The 21,947-nt window shown below is 29.9% G+C and overlaps 1 protein-coding gene across 1 annotated transcript; it reads left to right on the top strand.

Annotated features, from left to right (window-relative positions):
* The first annotated feature begins 9,032 nt into the window (after nucleotides 1-9,032).
* On the top strand, nucleotides 9,033-10,312 carry LOC126686098 (ethylene-responsive transcription factor CRF4-like). The gene has a single exon (XM_050380127.2). The coding sequence runs from the start codon at nucleotides 9,267-9,269 to the stop codon at nucleotides 10,107-10,109; it is 843 nt and encodes a 280-aa protein (XP_050236084.1). The 5' UTR covers nucleotides 9,033-9,266; the 3' UTR covers nucleotides 10,110-10,312.
* Nucleotides 10,313-21,947: the final 11,635 nt, after the last annotated feature.

Below are 21,947 nucleotides of genomic sequence, written 5' to 3' on the forward strand. Positions count from 1 at the left end.
TCGCCACGACTTTAAAAATGGAGGGTTGGGAATTTATAATCTTAAGGTTCGGAATCAGAGTCTACTCTTTAAATGGGTGTGGAAACTTCGTATTAACAACAATGACTCGCTTTGGTATAATGTTGTTTCAAAATCATCCCTCATTGTTGATTGGAATTCTCTCATTAATGGTGATTTAAAGAAAATGTCTCCTATTTGGAAAGGTATAAAGAAAATGTGTTGTGATGATATTCAGGCTTGGGGCGTTTTTATGCGTAATCTGAAATATAGTGTTGGGGAGGGTTCTTCTATTTCACTTTCGAATGATAATTGGAGTGGATACGGTCCGGCACGATATTTGTTCCCCCGGCTTTTTATTCTCTCAAACCTGAAACAAGTGACAATTAGAGTAGTTTGGGAGGAAGGTTGGAGGTGGAGGCGTCGGTTGCGAGGTGCGGAGCTTTTGTTACATAATGAATTGTTGTCAGCTTTTAATCTTTGTCATCAGCATTTGGGTCAGATGGACAGAATTTGGTGGAACTCATCCTCCAAATTATACACGGCAGCTTCTTATTGTAGACTCCAGACGAATGGTAGCAATTTAGATGGGAGTTTTGATCGTCTTACTGCTTCAGCCCCAACAGGTCACGCCAGAGAGGAAGATGGCGCTGTTACCACCGTTGGAAGGAATTCTGCCAGTCTTGTTTATGCTTCTGCTTCGCGTCCTCCTTCTGTTGTAGCTGTTAGTACTGTTTCTGCAGCGGGTTTGAATGAAAGGCTACTGTCAGCAGTTAACGCAGCTCAGGAGGAAATCGTTCATGTCCCTGGGATTGTGAGGCTTAATGATACAAGAACTGCTGATATGGACCGTGATGCAGCTAGTTCTTCTGCAATCAGAGCTGCTGCTAGGGAGCGGCATTCTGCAGATTTTAATATCGTGTCCGCAACTGGATTTCAAGCTGATCATGTAATGGGTGGCCGAGGTATGATGGGTCTCGTCGTCGTTGACAATGGGGTGCCTCCTTTTTTACAGGTTTGGAGCTCCAAAATACCTCCAAGAGTTAAGTTTTTTTGTTGGATCGCTTTGCACAATAGAGTACCTTCGAAAGACTTACTCGCGCGTCGATTAATTATTCCTATGGACAACTCTGACTGTACTCTTTGTGGTGTTGTTGAGACACAAGATCATATTTTATTTCACTGTGATTTTCCGAGAGGAATTTGGTGTGCAATTCTTTAGAAGTTTGATATGGTTTGTAGCTTTCCGAACATGTTTGCTGAGTTTATGATTCAATGGCAGCACTTAATCCCAAGGGGTCCGTATTCTAATCTGTGGAGGATGCTCTGATTTCTAGTGGTTTGGGAAATTTGGAAATGTCGAAATGGGAGAGTGTTTCAGAACAAAACGCAAGATAAAGAGGGTGTGATTTTTAATTGTTGCTGTAAGGCAGTGTTTTGTTTTAAACTTTGTAATAGGGAGTTTGCTTACTCAGGTATGGATTTTAATAGAAATCCAATGTATATCTTGTTCTCGGGTGTTTGATTTTTGGTCTTTCTCTTAGCCGTAGCCTTTAGTGTGCCATCTTGAATGTGCCACTTCTTGTGCGAAAGCTCTGAACTGGCTTTTGCCACTTCTTGTGGCCTAATATAAATACTATTCATCAAAAAAAATGAATGAGAACTTAATTTTCCACCAATTTAAATTGTCAAAGTCATGAGTATATTCTTTTATATTCTTCTAGAGGTCTATTAAACTTCCCTTCAGCAGTTATACTCTCTTGGTTATTCATTCCCCTCTAAGAAAAAAATTATTCATCTCTTTATCTATTTTTATTTTACTAATAATCTCGTAACTTTGTGATTGGTTTAAAAATTTAACCATATTCGTTACCATGATTCTATACTCTTATGTACGCTTATATGGATTTAGATGACAATTCATTGATAAAAAAATTTAATTGTTAAGTTTTATTCAAATTACCTAGTTTATTTAACAAACAAATTGTAAATATTATTTAAAATAAAAAAAAATATTTAAAATAAAAAAAAATATTTATCAAAGTTAAGTTATTTATTCCTAGAAAAAGTATATAATTTTAATTTTAGTAAACAAATAAAATCCAATAAATATAATTACAATCATGTTGATAAAGAATTTTTGTAATTATAAATCAATTTACAGTTTATGTGCATGAAAATTAATTATACATTTGATTTAAAACTATATTTAAAAGAAATTATAAAATTTTAAAAGTGTGATTAACTAATTTGAAAAGAAGATTCCATGATTAACAATATTACTACAACATCATTATTATATTAATAATTAATATCAAATTACAAAATTAAATGATATATATGTGTGTGTATAATTCGATTAGGTATAGTTTGATACGATTTTTAGTATGGAGATTTTTCTAAAATTAAAAATGGAAATGGATCCCCTCAAGTTCATAATTTCCTCCATTTTTCTCAAATCCACTTAGATAAATGATACATAAGCAAAATAATAAAAATATTATCAAACTAAATTATGATTTGCTTATGTGTCATCCATCTAAGTGGACTTGAAGGAAATGGAGGAATTATTCACTTTATACTAAATTTTTTAATTCGGATCGGTGTAAAAAAAGTCAATAATCAACGGATTTTGTTCTGAATATTTTTGATTCAGTTTACAGTTCAGACTTTGGAGATGTCGAAGACCGGAGCACAGCCACAAAAAGAACAATATGAAAGACAACTTATGACCTACTATAAGTGTCTGCCTCGTTAAGTCATCATAGGTTGAGAAGGATGTAATAACCCCTTATGGGTGTGTGATTGATTAAGTTTTCCTAATTCATTCCCTTTCTCTCCCATTTTAGAACAATAAATACTCATTTTATTTCAATAGGATTTTCCACTTTTTCATTATCACGTAACTTAAACAAATAAAACTAATGACATGAATTTTATAATTTTTTTTTGTTTATCTTATTATACACTTATTTAATATAGTTACTAGGAATTTTTATTTATTTATTTATAGATAACAACAAATATTAGTTTATTAGTGAGTTTTAAACTAAACAAATATAGAAAAATTAATTTTAATAGTTATTATTTGTTGGACAAAAAATAAAATAGAAAAAATGGACAACTAGACTGAGACAAAGATAGTTTAAAAATTAAAATTTAATATTTATATTTATTTTTATATCAAAAGATTTCTTATACGTACTTAAAACATTGACCTCACCGAGAATAATTTGTGTGTGTTTTATAAACAACTCCAATCGGGTATCACCTTTCGTATTGCAGCTCATTTTCTTACTTTTAGTGAATACTATTGATGGAAACTCATGCAAGAATGATAAGCCGAGTTCTAGAGGATTCACCCGCCGAAGTGAACCTTAAGACTCTCGCCAAGGAATAGTAAGTCAAAAATGAGATCAACAAACAACTCATATTGGCGATACCGAATCCTATGAGACTCGCCCGCCTAAAGCTAAGTGAATTTGAATTTGCTTAGAGAAACAAGGACAAAATCTCCTAGGATTCGGCAAGCGAGAGTACTCCAAAGATGACCGAGATCTGGATAGGAATTTCATTTCGAGATTGAGTCTAAAGTCAAATATAACAACGATAAAAGAGGAAGATTCTAGAAGAGCAAAATCTTCTAGATAAGCTAAATATATTCCATGCTGAAATACCCAATGCCACATGCCGCGTTCGCATTAGAGTACGAAATTGGTCAGATGTAAAGAAAAACAAGGCCAAGTATGAGGAAATTGCCAATGAAGTCTACTTCAGGTGGTTAATGCGCTCTACAGCATTTTTGAAGTTTCATTTATCTTTGAGTCTCAGTAGAGCTAGTGGTTTAAGGCTGATTTAAAAAAGTGAAAACTAACTACTAATATAAAAAAAAAACTAGATTCTACCTTATCGGAAAAATGTATGAGAAAACTTCTCGGAACCAGACCTATAAGTATGCCATGGGCGATTACTCTTGACACGAAGATTTATGATGGAAGCGGATCATTGTTATGTATGATTGACTATTTTATAGATAAAAATGCACGAATGACTTGTGATGGATATTCTTTCTCTGTATTATGGACAATCTAAGAATTCTTGTTGCTGAGAAGTTAAAACATATGTAATTTTATGTTTTAAATGATAGAAAAATTCAGTCCCAATTTGGCACAGTATTTGCAGGAAAACTATTCAAAACTGGTCCATAGCTTTTGAATTTCGTGTCATTTTGGGCAACGGTAGCGAGCTTACATTCGATGGGCCGATATAGTATCATGATTTTCATGGCCCATTTGAGCCTTCAATTACATCAGCTATTAACAATGGTGGATATTGTCCGTGACAGTAATTAATTACTTTATCCAACAAAATATAAATTAAATAGATTTTTTTTTTATTTTTTAAATTGGCATATTAATATTTTATTTTTTTTAAAATTATAACGTCAAGTGAATTGAAATGTTTCAAAGCTCGGGAAAATTGTACTTAACACAACAATGTTTCAAATATGTCCCAAGTGATATTTGATAAATTATAATGCCATTCTTTTTTAAAAGTAATTTTATTTTTAAAAAGTAATTATCATTAGATAAAAAAATATTTAATACTCACCAAATGGAAAAAAGTGTTATAAAAATAAGGTAACCATACACTGTAATTCGTTTTAAATTTTATCAGTCAAGTTCTAATAATAGTTTATCCTACCAAACCTGTTCTACAATTATAATACTAAAAACTAAAAACTAGAAATTAAAAATTGATTCATTTTAATTGCATGGAAAAAATGGCGTTTGGACAAATAAAATAAGTAAAGGTCACGTGAAGGAAATGAGCAACTGACAGAAACAAATGAGGAGCTCTTTTCCTTCTCACCTACCACTTTCAACTTTCTAGTTTTTCATCTACATATCGTCTTCATCCCCAAGCCACTAATATCTTTGCATTTTTCAAAAATTTAAAATTTAATCATCTAAATATATTTTACAATTTAATTTTTTATTTATATTTTAATTTTTATATTATTAATTTTATTTTATTTTTTAATTTTCGGTTTTAAATTTAGCATATTTTTTAAAATTTGAAATTTTTTTTCATTTGAAAAAAAAAATCAAATGTCTTTCGTATTTGTACATAGTATTATTTTAATACTTTTTAAAATATTTAAAATTTATTTAAATTAAATATCAAATACGAAATACACATGTGAACTAAAAATTTAAATATTTTTACGTTTGACATATAGTATTATTATGGTCTGGTGTTAAAAAAATCAAACCTTTTTGATTTTTTAAAAATATATTCAAACCTTCAAAAGTTGTAAATATATCCATTTTTTCAAAATTGATTTAATTATATCTATAATATCAAATATATGTTAATATTTTAAAAATTCATTAGAAAAATAATTGTCAATTAGCATATCACATGGTTTGTATAAATTAATTTAAAAAAAATATCAAACTGATTTTAAAAAATTGGATAGATTTTCAACGAATTAGCGACCGCTACTCATCCATCACCGCAACTGCTACTCACCCATCACCGCTTTTTCAGATGGGTATGTTCTTCGTGAAGAATAGATGTCAGGTCTCCGATCTGTTCTTCTTTCAAATAGAGCCGATATATTCATCCTTCGAAGAACAAATCGAAGAAGACAGTTATAAATGATTTCTGATAATGGAGGCACCGGTGGGTTGGTGGCGGTGGCCGGAGAACTGTAACGACATTAGCAGTTAGAGACTGAGTGATTTAGCTGGATTTAATTAGGTTAGATTTTTTAACTTTTTTAATTAATATTAAAATATTTTTAGTATTTGAGTTTTTGGTGAGGTGTTAATTGTCATGTCTTACACATGTATGATATGGTAGAGACACATGGGGCGCCGTCTTCTGGCAAACGAGAAAATCACAGTCACGACATCGATTTTAATTAATTTCAGCAATTTTTGGTCTCAGTAGTTTGTTTGAGCCCCGACACAAATATCAGGGGATTTCTTGATCGTTTTTAAACATTAAAGGATTTTTTGTAAGCGGATCTAAAAATCAAGGGCCATGAATGATTATTACTCCATTATGTCTATTATTTTTGGTACTTTTAAAAATATTTAGGACTTATTAAACTAAACATCAAATGTGAAGAATATATTTAATTTTTTTAGAGTGAATAAACTCTAATTTAAAAAAATGGTTTAAAATGGAAAATTAAAAAATTGGTTAAAATTTACGATTTTAAAAATTTAAAATTTAAACGAAAGAGTTGGAAAAATGATGGTTTTTTTCTAAAGATTATGCCAAAATTAAATCCTAAATTTCTTTTTTAAATTTACCAGTGCAACGGAAAATTATGTTATATCATCTAAGAGAAATTCTTATGTAAACTTAGTCCATCACGTCATTCATGGATTAATTTTATACCTAAGAATTTCTCATCATCTAAACATACTAAATTTAAATAAAAGTTTAAAATTGTTTAATCAGTAATGTGTGTATTGAAAGACACTTACAATTTGTTTCCAATTTTAAATTGTTGGAACAATGGCAGGACTTAGAAGGCATACTTATTGACTTTTTGTTGATGGTGTCTGGTCAACCCATGTGGAATTAATTACTTATGTACAGGTTATACCCCAGAAAAGGTATTGGACACAAAAATCCTACTACTATTATAGTAATTGATTGATTGGTCCAAATTTTTATTTTATTTTACTAAAAATAAATAAAGCGAATGCTTGATGAACAAGCAAAATTTTAGTACTAGATTAACATATTGGATACTATCTTAGAGTATATGATTGGTAGTATCTTTTATTTAAATTTTTTTCTCCAAAAATAATAATAAAATTAAATAAAATATACCAATCATATATGTTAATCTAGTATATAGTTATATTTAGACCAAATGTCATAAAAAGGCCAAACCTTTTATAAAAGTTTCACAAAAGTTATGACCTTTCAATTTTATCGATTTTGGCCAAAAACAAATTATTTGATTTCAATTGTGGCCAACTCTCAGTTTGATTTCAATTTTGCCTATGTAGCGCCTACGTGGCATGCACATATGTTGAAAGGTCAGGATTTTTGTGAAACTAAATAATCCATTTTTGACCAAAATCGATAAAATTGAAAGGTCATGACTTTTGTAAAACCAAATAATCAGTTTTTGGCCAAAATCGACAAAATGAAAGGTCATGACTTTTGTGAAACTTTTGTGAAAGATTTGGCCTTTTTACGACATTTGGCCTTATATTTATCTAGTTAAATAATTCTTTTATTTTTTTTGAAAAAAAAAATTTGGATAAACAAAAAAATAACAGTCTTTTACTATAGAATTTTTTATTCTCGTATCTATTATATTCTATCTCCAATATACTGAATATTGATTTTTATTTAGTAAATTAAAATACTACATCTCCTCTATGGTCAAAGAAATAAGCCCCGTGACATGCCTGTGAGCGAATGATAGTAATTGATTGGATGGTCCAAAATTTTAATTTTTTGTACTAAAATAAATAAAGTGAATGCTTGATGAACAAGCAAAATTTAGTACCAGATCAACATAGTGAATATTATAAGAGAGTTATTTGATTGTTGTCTTATTTAAAATTTTGCATCTGTGTATTGTAAAAAGTTAAATCCCTTAAAGATGAAAAAAGAATTACTACATTTAATATTAATTAGAAATAAAATTATTTAAATGTTCTTATAATTTTATTAAATGAATACTAAATATAATAATTAAATAATGGTTTATTTTATAAAAATTAAAAGAATAATATAGAAATATTTTACGTTTTTAAAATTTTATAAAAAAATGTAATCTTTTGATAAAATAAATATATAGTCGAACTCTAATAATTGATATATATATGATAGGTTAAAAATATAATATTGAAATTCATTTTATTAAATTTATTAATTAGTAAAATCATTAATTTATTAAATATTAATTATTAAAAATTTGACTGTATATCATAAAAAAAGTTTGACTGTATAACATCTATTTGTGGTTTGTTAACCAATGATCTTTACCTCAAGTGGTATAAGCGCTAAGCAGAAAACTGTTAGGTCGTGGGTTCGTTTTCTCCCACAAGCGCTCCCCCTCCCCAAATTATATATAAAAAAAAAAATTATGGTTTGTTAAATATTTATAGTTATTTATTAAATGAAAATATTAGTCTCCCTAATGGTCAAAGAAAAAAGGCACACTGACATGTCTGTGAGGGAATGATATCACCAACGTTTGTAACAACAACAGAACTCTTCCGCTGCGGCCTGCCTCACACGTGACGTAAATATCTATAAGAGAATTGTTATGCTTACAGGACAGTTATAGTAATTATAATCACCCTCAATAATTAGCGGCTGACCATTAGCAACTTGGCATGATTAGCATCATATTAAGCTTAATGGAGTAGCTGACAGTGATTTATTTCGTTCTTGTATGTCACGCAAGGTGCTTGCGCGTGAAAGTAGGAGATTATTTATCGTACGATTTGCTTGGGGCCCAAGGTGAATCCGCCCATATCTGCCACGTGTCCATACAAGTGTCTTAATCGGAGATGCGGCTGGTCGTTTTGATTCACCGGAATCTCTTTCACTAACAAAACTTTCTCATGAAGAAAATTCAATTAGTAGAATTTTAAATTTGAAAGTAACATAAACCAAACCAGATCGAGATACTAAACCGAACTAAACTGAAAGCCATTGTTAAGTCCGATTATTTGCTGAAAACGGTTTGGTTTGATTTTTATATAGATAATACTTTGTGTTCAGTTTTCTATTCGGTTTATACATTTTAAAAGTCAAAAAACAAAAAACCGAATAATAATATAAAAATATTGAACTACAATATAAAAAATTTAAAATTTTCTCTAATTAAACATTTAGTTTGATTTGAAAATTTTAGTTTTATTCGGTTTTCAACCAAACCAAACCGAACCTATTGACAGCGCTCTTAATAATAATAATAATAATAATAATAATAATAATAATAATATATTTTAAAAAATGGTGAGTCCAATTTAAGGATTCTCCTATAAAAATGCGATTCTTGGCCTTTTGACTGTTCCCTTCTCTGCAACTGAAATCTCCTCCTATCTCTCCTCCATTCTCTCTGATCTTTATTCACTCTACTCACCTCACTCACTCCCATTTCTTTTCATATTTCTCATCTGGGTCTCTCTTCTTTAATCTCAAAATCAATTCTTTTTCTGTTTTGGGTCCGTTCATATTTCAAATCTTCAGTCTTTAATGCTGGTAAAGCTGGAAAAATGGAGGTGAAAATGAAATATACAGAGTACAAAACGGTCACTAATAAACTGGTGAAACCAAATAGTTCACAAAGAAGAAGAATTGTTCGGATTTCAGTCACTGACGGCGACGCAACGGACTCCTCAAGCGACGAATACGAACAGAAATCTTATCAGCAAAGAGTGAAGAAACATATTAACGAGATAAAATTTCAAGATTTTGTAACGTACGGCCAAGAAAAATCAAGAAATAAGAAGCAAGTGAGGAGAAAAGTTACAAGAGATGATAAATATTATCCGGAAGGGAAGAAATATCGTGGGGTTAGACGGAGGCAATGGGGAAGATTCGCCGCTGAAATTAGAGATCCGGTGCAAAGAACAAGAATTTGGTTGGGAACATTCGACACGGCGGAGGAGGCTGCCATGGCTTACGATAGAGCCGCCGTGGAAATTAGAGGACCCGACGCTCTCCTTAATTTTGTTGTTCCTCCGGAGGTGGAGGTTGTTGGTGTTTCTGGGTATGATTCCGGTAAGGATTCGCAGACTCTAGTTAGTTCTCCGACGTCTGTTCTTAGGTTTCAACGGTACACTGAAGAATCTGGGAATGAGCCGCAAGTTCAAGAATTAAAAGATCAAGAAATTATGGAAGAAAAGAAATGGAAACTGCCCATTGTTAAAGTTGAGGATTCAGATGATTTTGGTTTTTGTTTTGAGGAGTTTTTTGATTTTGGGGAGCAAAATTCTACTTTTTTTGGGGAATGCAGTATGCCTGATACCATTAATTCTAAAGATCTTGCTGATTTTTCGTTTCGTTTAGATGAAGATGAAGAATTTGGGTGCTGTGTATGGGATAAATATTACTGATGATGAGATTTAATTAGAGGTTTTTTTTGGTAAAAAGGATTGAACAAATTTGGATATGGAACGGTTTGGTTGGTGAATTCCGAGTGGAGTTTTGGATATATCTGCTTGCTTTTTAGATTATAGTATTGTTTTGATTAATGTCTAGTCGTTTTTAAGAGTGTAAAGTGTTATTGTCATGTATAAATTTTCTTGCATTGCAAATATATTATTATTATTATATGTAAAAAATCTTGATTTTGCAGTTTTTATCCAAGAATTTGTGTTTTACTGTGGCTTTGAATTGTTTAGGTTCCTGTTGTGGCCAAGTGGCTGAAGACTAAAGTGAATTTGCTTGTTGAATGGTTGGCCAAAATAGGGCGTTGGTGTGTTATTGTTAGCCATTCTTTTTGTCAAATCGAGTCATTACCAAAATCTCTCATGTTTGGCTTTCGCAATTTCTAGTACTCTCCTCTCTCTAGTGTAAAAATATCACATTTTTTGCTGAAACACATAATAATGCGTTTCTTGATTAATATCTAGATAACACGAACAATGTATTCAATCAATGTGTCACGTTTTGAAAACGTTCCGGACACGAAACTTTATTTTCTACATAAAAAACCTTAAAATAATATTGTTTCACCGTATCCGAGTGTCCCGTTTTCCCATGTCTGTGTCATCTAGATTAATTGAATTAACTAATTAAAACCACTATGTAGATAATACTCAAAAGAGAAGAATCCAAGTATTCAATTAAGAATCTAAATCTCGTGCAAGCTCTAACAAAAAGGAGAGGGTTTAGTGTAGTCTTACGAGGTTTTGGACATGGAAAAATGACACTACAATGGTTAATTTTGACCTTTAAAAAATGGCAAGTGGGATACCGGATATGAATGATGATGACCATTAACAAATCCGGCTTTTACTTTTATGTTTCCATAGGCAATTTGGCGCAAGAAACCACAAATAAAACACATTATTAGACACATAAAATCTCTGAAAGGGAAGCCAAATAGGGTTTGCTTTCTACAACTTCCAATCCATGACATGCCAGTTTTGCCTTTTTGGTGAAATAAATTCAGGCGGGCATTTCCGGCAGGAACCAGACGATATGGTCAAAGTGTTTTACAAAAAGGTTAAGGTTATTATACGAAGCTGCAGGCTTTTGCTCTTTGTAATGTGAAGCTGAAGTTTCAAAAATACCAACAAAGAGCGACCCACTTGCACTTTTGTTAAGATATAGTATTATGGTTTAAAATTCGCAAAATTTGGAGCCTGTGAAATGGTTGAAATCTTTTCTAACCCCATTTTGATGACATTGCCACTGTTTTTTGGTCCCCACCTATATGTATAGCTCTGTATGGTGCTACGGTAGACCAAATGCAGTTTGGTTCATTGTTTATGGTTAAATGTTTTTTTTGCCAGATTATGGTTAAATGTTGGTTTGTTAATGAATTGGCCACGGCTGAATATATATTTTAACCCCTTAACTTATACTCCCTCCGTCCCAATAGAGTTGTCCACTTTAACTTTATCACATAGTTTAAGAGAAGCAATCATTGTTTATAGTTTTTGTAAAATTTTCCTTACTTTTCTTGTCATGCCTCTATTTAATGTAGGGTCTATTTGCAATTTACTTTTATTAGTGGACTTTAAATAGGGGCAATGTAGGAAAATTAAGTGTAAAGTTAGTTATTTTTTGAAAGTGGACAAGAGTTTTAGGACAAATTTTTTTTTCAAAGTGGACAACTCTATTGGGACAGAGGGAGTATCATTTTATCCATCTAATTTTTAAATTTAACGTCTTACTTATCGAACCTCTGAACTTGTTAAATAATCCGATTTGACCCCTGAATTTGATAAATATGTAAACATTGAACCCTTCCGTACACAATTTCTTCTAAAATGTTTCAAGTGTCAAGTGGACACAGAGTGTTTCGATATTTATGTATTTATCAAGTTTAGAGGTCAAATCGGATTATTTTATAAATTAAGAGATTCAATAAGTGAGACGTTAAATTTAGGAATTAAATGAATAAAAAAGTACTATAAGTTCAGAAGTCAAATTATGTATTAAGCCAATTGGCCACTGTAGTTTTCCTAATCACATATCACCTCGCATGTTTAAAATGGTGTCTACACGTGGCAGTGTCATATTTGTGAAACACCTAATCCTCCCCATTTAACAGCTGTTGCTAAGTTGCTTCTTTTTACTTCCTATTATTGCCCGCAATAGAATTCCTATTTTATTTCATTGGCAATATGGCGTTAGGGTGAGTTAAAAATAGAATCAAACCGATAAATTTAATTTGATTATATCAAAAAGTATAATTTTTAGTTTGATTTAGTTTAAAAATAAAGTTTTAATCAAATTTTGGTGAAGTTCAAATTAAATAATTAACTGAATATAATATCTTGATTCCGTCCAATCTATTTTATCTTTATGAATTTAGTTTGATATAAATAAAATATTAGTTTAATTTGGTTTAATTTAAACCGAATGCAATACCCTAATTACCATATTATTTGCTTGTCTTATGCAAAAACTTATCATTAAAGCCTAATGAAGCTAAAATTAGGGGCGAACAAAAAATTCCAAACCAAATTAAGCAATCCAATCGACGATTTTTGGTCGATTTAGCTAAAAGATTGGGTTTGGTAGGTTCAGTTGTAAGTTTGGATTTGGTAGGTTCGGTTATGAGATTAATTTTGTCCGGTTCATTATAAGTTTGAATTTAGTTGGTTCAGTTTTAAATTTGAGTTCGGTTGGTTTGATTTTGATTAAAGAATTAGTTTTCAATTGTCGGTTCAGTTTGATTTGTGGATTATTCAAATTAATCGAACTGGTCAAATAAATAGAAAATTGAATTTTGAGATTTTTTATGTTTTTGTCGATTTTAACCAAACCTGTCAAATTAGTGACCTATTTGATTCATTTTAATTATTTTTTCTCCTTTTAGTCGATTCGATTTTGATTATATTTTTTATTCAGCCAGTTTGATTGTGAACATTTAGTTATGGAATTTTTTGGTTTGATTTTAACCGAACCGATCGAATACTCACTCCTGTTTAAATGTATTTTTCCTATATAATAAAAAAAAATTGTTTCAAAAATGTTTTTATTCCTGTAATTCAAAAATTGTTAATGGAATAAAAGGTGAAAATGGAGGCTTAAAGAGGGTTATTGATTCTGAAAATACTCTTTTTTTATATTTTTGTGATCAAATTTTAACTTGTTTTATTTTGGTTACTAAAATTTAATTTTATCAAATGAGATTTTTCCGACTAAAATGCATATGTAACAGCCGAATTTTAACACATGAAAATCATACATTCCTAGTTTTATCTTGATAATTCATCAAATATGATTATAGTATTCTGAATATGAGTTTTTAGATTAAATTATACAATATAGTGAATTTTTAAAATTAAAATAAAAATGAATGTCACATTTGCATTTTTGGACAAAAAACCTCTTGTTTATAAAATTAAAGGTTAGAAACCGAATATAACAAATTAAAATTTGATCACCAAATTGCAAAAATGCAATAATTTGGGTACTATCAGAATCAATTACCCGCTTAAAGATGCAATTATTAAAAAAAAATTGGAGATGCAGACCTCGTGTTGCAAAGGTACACCACAAAATGCAATTGAAAAGAAGTACTAATCAAAATTGTCAAAGATTGTCCTGCCTCCTTTTGATTTCATATTTGGTACTGCACTGCCAATAACCGTTATTCATTCTCCTTACTACTTTCTTTGTCTTCCCCATTCTCTCTCTTCTTCTTTCATTTCCTCACCATTTATTTTTTTAATTTAAGATTATAAACTTTTGATTAAATCATATGTATGAACAAAAACATTTTATCTATAAATAATTTGATTTAATTACTCTACATATTCCATCTTTTTTTTCACTTTCAACAGTATATGTACCAATACATCAAAGTGCTTTTACTGGGTAACCCCCTCAATATCCATCAAGTGCCAGATGGATATTGAGGGGTTCAATGTTTACGTATTTATCAAATTTAGGATCAAATCGGATTATTTAATGAATTTAGAGGTTTTATAGGTGAGACGTTAAATTTAATGGTTAAAAAGATAAAACAGTACAAGTTCAGGAATCAAATTATATATTAAGCCTTATAAAATTATTATAAGGTCCACAAAGATTAATTTCGCACACTTTCGTGGATAAAGTATTCAAATACAGAGAGACAAAAGGGATATATTTCCATAAAACTAAAAGAAAAGGTAAAGAAAATGAAGGAAAAAAACAAGATAACAATGTATTTGGTTCCAATATCAACAAACGTTACATGAGACAGAAAGGAAGAAACCAATACTCTTTTTGACTGCTGTTAAAATATGATAGATATACTAACGTATAAAAAAACATTATTTTTTAAATTTTATAATTAAATAAAAAATGAAAATTTTAGTGAAACAGAAGAAATGTATAATTTGCAAAAATATACACTCCCTTATTTGCAAAAATATAATTTGCAAAAATGTATAATTTGCAAAAATATAAAAAAAACATTATTTTTCTCAATAACCCAGGCTCGTGAAAATACTAAACGAGCTCGTTCACAAACTCGTTTTTAGCAGTTAAACGAACGAACACATAAACCGAAACAATGTAATATGTTTTCTTCAAAACTCGCAATATGTTTAAAACAATATTGTTTCAATGTATTAAAAGAATATTTTAAATTTAATTTAAAAATGATTAGCTAAATTGCAAATTCGTGAACTTTTTATCGAGCTCACACATGAGCTCTTCACGAACTCTTTGTCAAGTTCGTTCTAAAAAATTAAACGAGTTGTTCGTTAAGTAAATGAGCCGCAATATACGCATGTTCAGCCCGTTTAAATAGATGATTAATCCCAATAAAATATCAAACCTTTATTGGTTTTGTCAATTATAACCAAATCTTTCAAAATCGGCTAATTTAGATATTTTGGGATATTTGAAACCTTTTTGAGCCATTCGTGAATCAAATCAAAAAATTTATCATTCGTGATTGGCTAAACTATTTGATTTTGATTAATTTCGCTTAAAAAGGTTTCAAATATTCGATATCATTCAAAATCAGTTAGTTTAGCCCATTCTCAAATGTCAATTTTTTTGGTTTGATTCACAAATAGTTAGAAAAGGTTTCAAATATTTCAAAATTGGTTAAACTAGCCAATTTTGAAAGTTTTGATTATAACTGACAAAATTCGCAAGCGTTTGGTAATATTATTGACATTAACCCTTAAATAAATGAATATGAAATAAATTCGAGCTCAGTTCATGTATTACGAACCAAACTTTTATCAAGTCAAACGTTGAGCTGCTCGTGAGTATTTCGGTTCATTTACAACCTTAGTCTTATCTTTTTATAGACAAGCACCGTGAGACTATATTTTGTTGCCAATGTGAATTTTGGGATGTACCATTACTTATAAATGTATATGGGACCAAAGGATCCGAATTCTGGTCTAAAGATGGCAACTTGTGCTATGCTTTTGAAGTGCATGAGCAAAGGTGTGATTTGTGGGGTTATAGGGAGCCCAATTCATAATGGTTATGAACTTATAATTGACTATATTAGGGTCCATTTCCGCACTTTGTTCGTTCAACTTCAACCAACTGAACTCGCAAATTTCTTTTTGTCAGAACATTTCTATTTAATCCTTCACACTCACTCTTCTTGGATCGTCGTGTCAATTAATAACTGTAGATCATGGTACGCCATTATGCTTCCATTTCTCCGATGACAGGCTATTTCCGAGCCATAATTCCATTTTTAAATAATTTCATAGAAAATTACAGTTGATTTTTCTCTATTTTTCAAATTATTGATCCATAACTTATTCATTGACTATATACTTTTCTCTCTAATCACTAGTTTTATTTTGCACACCAAAAATATGTTTTCAACATATATTCTGTCTATATCATATTTTTATATGACTATCATTGACATCATTATTTTATTAAACTTTATATCTAAGTATAAACTATATTATTGTTTCCATTAAACATTTAAAATTAACAACAAGCAAAAAATAAAAATTAATATATTTTAGTGTAACAAAAAATGTTTTAAATAAATAAAATATAAAGAATAAATTGACTTTCCATATATTAATAAAAAAATATTTTACTTATTGTTTGCGTAATATTGTTGAATTTTTTTTTATATTAGAAATGTTATGTTTGATATTGTTATACTACTAAAAACAGGATATTAGCAACAAATTTTAGCTATGGATCTAAAACCCCTCGCTAATTATAGAATTACCGGCGAATATGCCGACAGATCTATCATTTGTCGGCAAGTTTCCCAAAAGAAAGGCAGGAAGAAGGCGGGAGACTTCCTGCCTTTCTTTTTCCTTGAGCGACGGATTCACTTATTCGTCGCTAAATATGAGGTTAAGTGAAACTCGCCAATTTAGCGACGGATATATAAATCTGTCGCTAAATTTAGCGACGGATTTGCTTATCTGTTGCTAAATTGATCTGTTAATGAAACGAAATATTTCATTAACGGATTAGTGACAGATTTGTTTGTTTTTAGCAGTATCAAATGCCATCTTCTTTTTTCTCTTTTTTTTACTTTCTTTCCTTTCATTTTCATTAACTTTCGCGTGTTTTTGGTATTTAACATAATCTTTTTTCTTGGCATATTTAACATTAACTTTCAGTATTTGGTATATTTGTCCACGGTTGCGTTTTCTTTGAAAAATTGTGCTGATTCAGATGCAAAACAGCGCCGTTTTATATCCAAAACGATGTCGTTTTCCATCCAAAATGGTCCTGTGGCCAAATATGGCAAAAATGAAAGTTAATGTTAAATATGCGAAGAAAAAAAAAAGATTATGTTAAATACCAAAAACACGCGAATGTTAATAATTTTTGTTGCAATTAAACCTAGTTTTTATTGAATGTGGTAAATTTATTAAAATTAGGTCAGTAAAATTGACTAAATTTTTAATTAAAAATAACTAAAATTTAAATATCTTATTCGTAATTTACTTAGTAAAATTAGGTTATTAATAATTTTTTGATTATTAGACTATTTAATTAGGTTATTTCATTAGTAATATTTATTAATAAAGTTAGTTAATTAGGTAATGTAATTTGGTAAGTTAATTAGTAATAGTTAATTAATTGAGTAATTTATATTATTGTGTGAATTAACTAGTACACTAGGTTATATTTTATGTTATTCGCGAAACACAATCACTAACCAAAGTGGGTTGAGGTATAGGCAGTCCAAACAATAACCGAAGAAAGAATAGAAGAATTCTTCAAAACATAAGTAATATACATATTCGGTATACTACATACGCTGGTAATTGATAACGGCAAATAATTCAACTGTCAACGATTCAAAAAGTTTTGCTCGGACTTGATGATAAATCTGAGGCTCACGTTTATGGAGGATCCTCAAATTAATGGAATGACGGAAGTCACTAGTCGAATATTAGTACAAGGAATCAAAAGACGCCTGGATGAAAAAAAGGATATTTGATGGACGAGTTGTATAGTGTCCTACGGGCATACATAAGCACACTAAGAAAAGAAATTAGCGAGACACTGTTTAGACTCGCCTACGTAACATAGCTTGTAATTTCAATAAAAATTGAGATGACAAGTTTAAGAGTAAATTATCTGGAGGAATCATCAAATAAAGAAAAAATAAGACTCTGCCTCGATTTGTTTGAGGAGAGAAGAAATCAAGCCGGAATCCTAGCCAAAGCCTAGAAACAACAGATTCCTCGATACCATAATAAGAAATTCAGCCCAAAGAATTACAAATATAAAACTTGGTCCTAAAAAACTCTAAAATCAAAAGACGCAACGCCGATATAAAAAAACTTCAACCAAATTCCCAAGGACCCTATGTGGTCGAAGAAACAATAGAAAAAGGGGCTTACAATCTCTAACCAGTCTAAAAGGAATCATAGTTTATTAGATTAACTCTAACAATTCTCAGAGTTTAGACTAACTCTAGAGAAACAATGAATAAATAAAAAAATGAGTGAAGGTTCAAAAACCCCCCTGAACTTGGCACGAAGTATCAAATAAGCCCAACCTCGCAAAAGTGGATCAAATCACCCCAAAACTATGCAAGAACGTATCAATACCCCCTTCCCCACTCTCACCCTAGAGAGAACACACTCTCCGGTTTTAGATGGCTTTAGGTGGTTTTAGATGATTAAAAATTAAAAATAATCCTTAATATATATTTCATTTACAAAATTGACATTTAATATGATTTTATAACCATTATATTTTAATACTTTAAAAATCAAATTCATTTTAAAATAAAATTTGAAGGACCTTTTCATGCTTTTTTCAACTATGAATCAAAGACAACCAAACAATCAGTTAAACGTTGTTCATCATCATCACTCAAAACCTAACTAATTCAAATCTCCATTTCAGAATTCAAATTTCTTAAAAAAAAAGGCAACCCAAATCAATTCCACATGCATAATTTCTTCACGCCTACAAATTTTTTGCCACTCCCCACTACACAATCACCGTCGCCGCCACCGCCGCTGCAAAACCACCATTCTTCATCCACCTTAGCGTTCGCCAGCCATCGTTGAAGAACAGATCTCACCTACCTCACTCACCACCAAAGCCACCGCATGAGAAGGGACCGCCATAATTCACTGCCACCAGCAACAAGAGAACAAAACCGCCTAACAAGGAGACATGAAGAACGAAGAACAGCCAGCAGCGATCGTTGTTGCCTCGCCTGAGAAGAAAATGAAGTGATTGTGGCGCCTACAAGAATCAAAGAGATAGGAAAGAGATGGACGACGTTGATGCTTTGTCAACCTGAGCTCGTCGCCTCCTTTTGTTTTGAAAATGAAATTATGGTGATGGTATGATGGAACGATGATGATGATGTGATGGCGGCGGTGAAGGATGAGGTTAGGTGATGGGTTAGAAGAAGAAGAAATTAATTAGGTTAGATTAGGTTATTTAGTATTTTAAGTGTTTAATTAGGATTAATTTTGATTAATTATAATTTATTATAACTTATAAGTGTATTAGAATTAATTAAGGAAAAGAGTAGAAAAGGCCCCCCCAATTTTATATTTATTAAATTTTAAATTAAATAAGAGTAATTAGTGTTTTAATTAAGATTAATTAGAATTAATTAGGGTTAATTTTTAAAATTTGGCTATTCCACTCTCTTTTTTGGTCAAAAGGGTGAAACCGATCCGGTTTTACATAGTTGTGGGGTGAATTGATCTGATTTTACGAGGTTGGACTTATTTGATCTTTCGTGCCAAATATAGGGGGTAAATTGAACCTTCACTCAATAAGAAATTTAGGTGGCGTTTGATAAAACTGAAAATTAAGTACTGAAAATCAAGTGCTGAATTTTAAGTGCTGAAAATAATAATTGCTGATTTTTTTAAGTGCTGAATTAAATAAGTCTGTTTGATAACTGCAAGTCTGTAACTACTGAATATTATTAAAATTATTATATTTATATATAAATCTTTAAAGATTAACTATTTTAAAAATAAATTACTAAATACAAATAATTTTTAAAATATAATACACATAATACAAATAAAAATCATAAATTTTAGTTGCTTATATTGATAATTAGTTTTTAAAGATATAACGATTCTCCCATTTAACTTGAAAATCGGTCCATAAATAAAATACCTTTTAAAACTCTAAAAAACTGTTTAAATCTGATAACCATTTTTGTGTGTTACAAACGGAAGTCTAAATAAAATTTTAAAAGCGGATATATTAAATAATGATATATAGACTATAAAAACAAAATAAAGATGGAGAATAAAATATTCATGATGAAAAATATAGTAATTTGCAATTTTAAGTGCTAATTTAAGTATAATTAGTGATAATAAAAAAAATATGAGATAAAATATTTTTATTCATGACTAATAATTGAAAATAATAAAAATATAAAATTTATTGAATAATAAAACTAATATTTAATAACTTAATGTTTTCAGTAAAAAAAATAAGTCAAAATTCTTGACTTATTATTTTAAGTGGTTTTTGACTTAACTGAATAAGTTAAGTTGATCTTTTTTGAGTTATCAAACCAACTTAAAACAATTAAGTGCTTAATATATTAATTTAAGTAATAAGTTAGATTAACTCTAATATAATCCAAAGTTTAAATAAACTCTAAAAATAAAAAAATAAAAAATAAAGAATTTAGATTAACTCCAAACGAAACTCATAGTTCAGATTAACTCTGGCAAAAATAGAAAATAAAGCATCAAAATAATTCGAAAAGACTAATATTGGTCAAATCAACCTCGCCAAAATTTCATTACAAGATAAGAATATTTATAAGTGAAATCAATTTGGATCAGCCATAAAAATACAAAAAGTAAATAAACTACGCAATCTTTCAGGCCTTGTCTTTGTACTCCTCCAACTTCGCTTGGATGACCTAAATTAATTGGATTCAATTGGCTCACACCTAAAAGATCCACATCTGGGTTTATGCTTTCATAGTTTCGCCCTGATCCCCAAGCGATACACAAACATCATTTTTTAGAAAAACGAATTGGAGTCCAAGATCTAGAGACGAAGTTTCTCAACCTTAGACTTCAGAAGATCCCTCTCGAAAACACAATACATGTGAAACAACTACAAAACACCAAAAGCCTAACTCGTAAGTCCATCTGTTGTAAGTCCACCCTAGAAATTTAAGTAAATAAGCATACGAACTGAACAAGTATGTAACCCGGTCTTTTAGTTTAGATTGGGAAACAACATAACAGGACACCAATACTTAAAATCAAGCAACCTCATCGAGAGTTAATTATATAATCACAGATCGATATATTACTCAGTCTATCAGGATTATGAGGATCTTGTGACATGATGAAACGTCTAACATTATCCCCAGAGCTAACATATTCTTCTAAAACAAAAAAAAATTGTACAACTTAGCAAATGATATAGAAATAAAAGAAAAATTCTACATAATATATTTCATTACTATCACCCTTAAGATAAAACTTTTGAACCTTTTCAAGTCATTAGATCTTTTTTCTCATCCGAGAAGTTTCACCCATTTAAGACTCTGTTTCATAAATGACTTCAACATAATAAAAATCAGTCTCCTTAAATACTAGAAAGCATCTATAACTACCAAGATTAGGTGAAAATCTAAAACAGACTATAGTTTTTCTCCTTACATTACATTCTTGTATTTTTTTTCTGGTTTATTTTGTCTACTAATGCTTATTTGACCGCCAAAGCAAACATTTAGGAACCCCTATCGGTATTCTTTTAATCTTCTACTTTTAGTGTACTAGTATTGCTTTACGTGCTATGCACGTGGCTCGTAATGTGATAAGAAAATAATGATATAATTTTAATTAATTAGTAATTAAAAACAGTATTTGATAATCACCATATAATATTAATATCATTTTAAATTTATTTTTAAGATAAATAAATATTTATTTGAAAAAATAAAATAATATTAATGTATTATTACTTTTTCATATTATAACTAATATCTTTAAATTTGTTTATTAAATATTTATCATAATTGATTTTTACTTGAATTTGTAAATATGTGCACTATTGCATCTTTTTATGTTTTTTTTTTTGTTATTATTTTATATTTCTTAACATTAAATTTAAAAAGGAAAAAAAACTCTACTGAGCAGAATACATATAATAATTGAAAAATTAGGCAATTGAATTGACTTTAAATATCATCTCTCGTATAATTTAGATCATTTGACTATAAATTATTATTTTAATTAATTTTATACATTCAAAATAAATATATCAGTAAAATAATTATTTATTTTTGTCAAATTATTATT

Source organism: Mercurialis annua, linkage group LG6 (assembly GCF_937616625.2).
Source record: "Mercurialis annua linkage group LG6, ddMerAnnu1.2, whole genome shotgun sequence".
NCBI lineage: Eukaryota > Viridiplantae > Streptophyta > Magnoliopsida > Malpighiales > Euphorbiaceae > Mercurialis > Mercurialis annua.

What these genes read in the sequence shown, in the direction of transcription:
- LOC126686098 (XM_050380127.2), top strand. Translation starts at nt 9,267, where the DNA reads ATGGAGGTGAAAATGAAATATACAGAGTACAAAACGGTCACTAATAAA.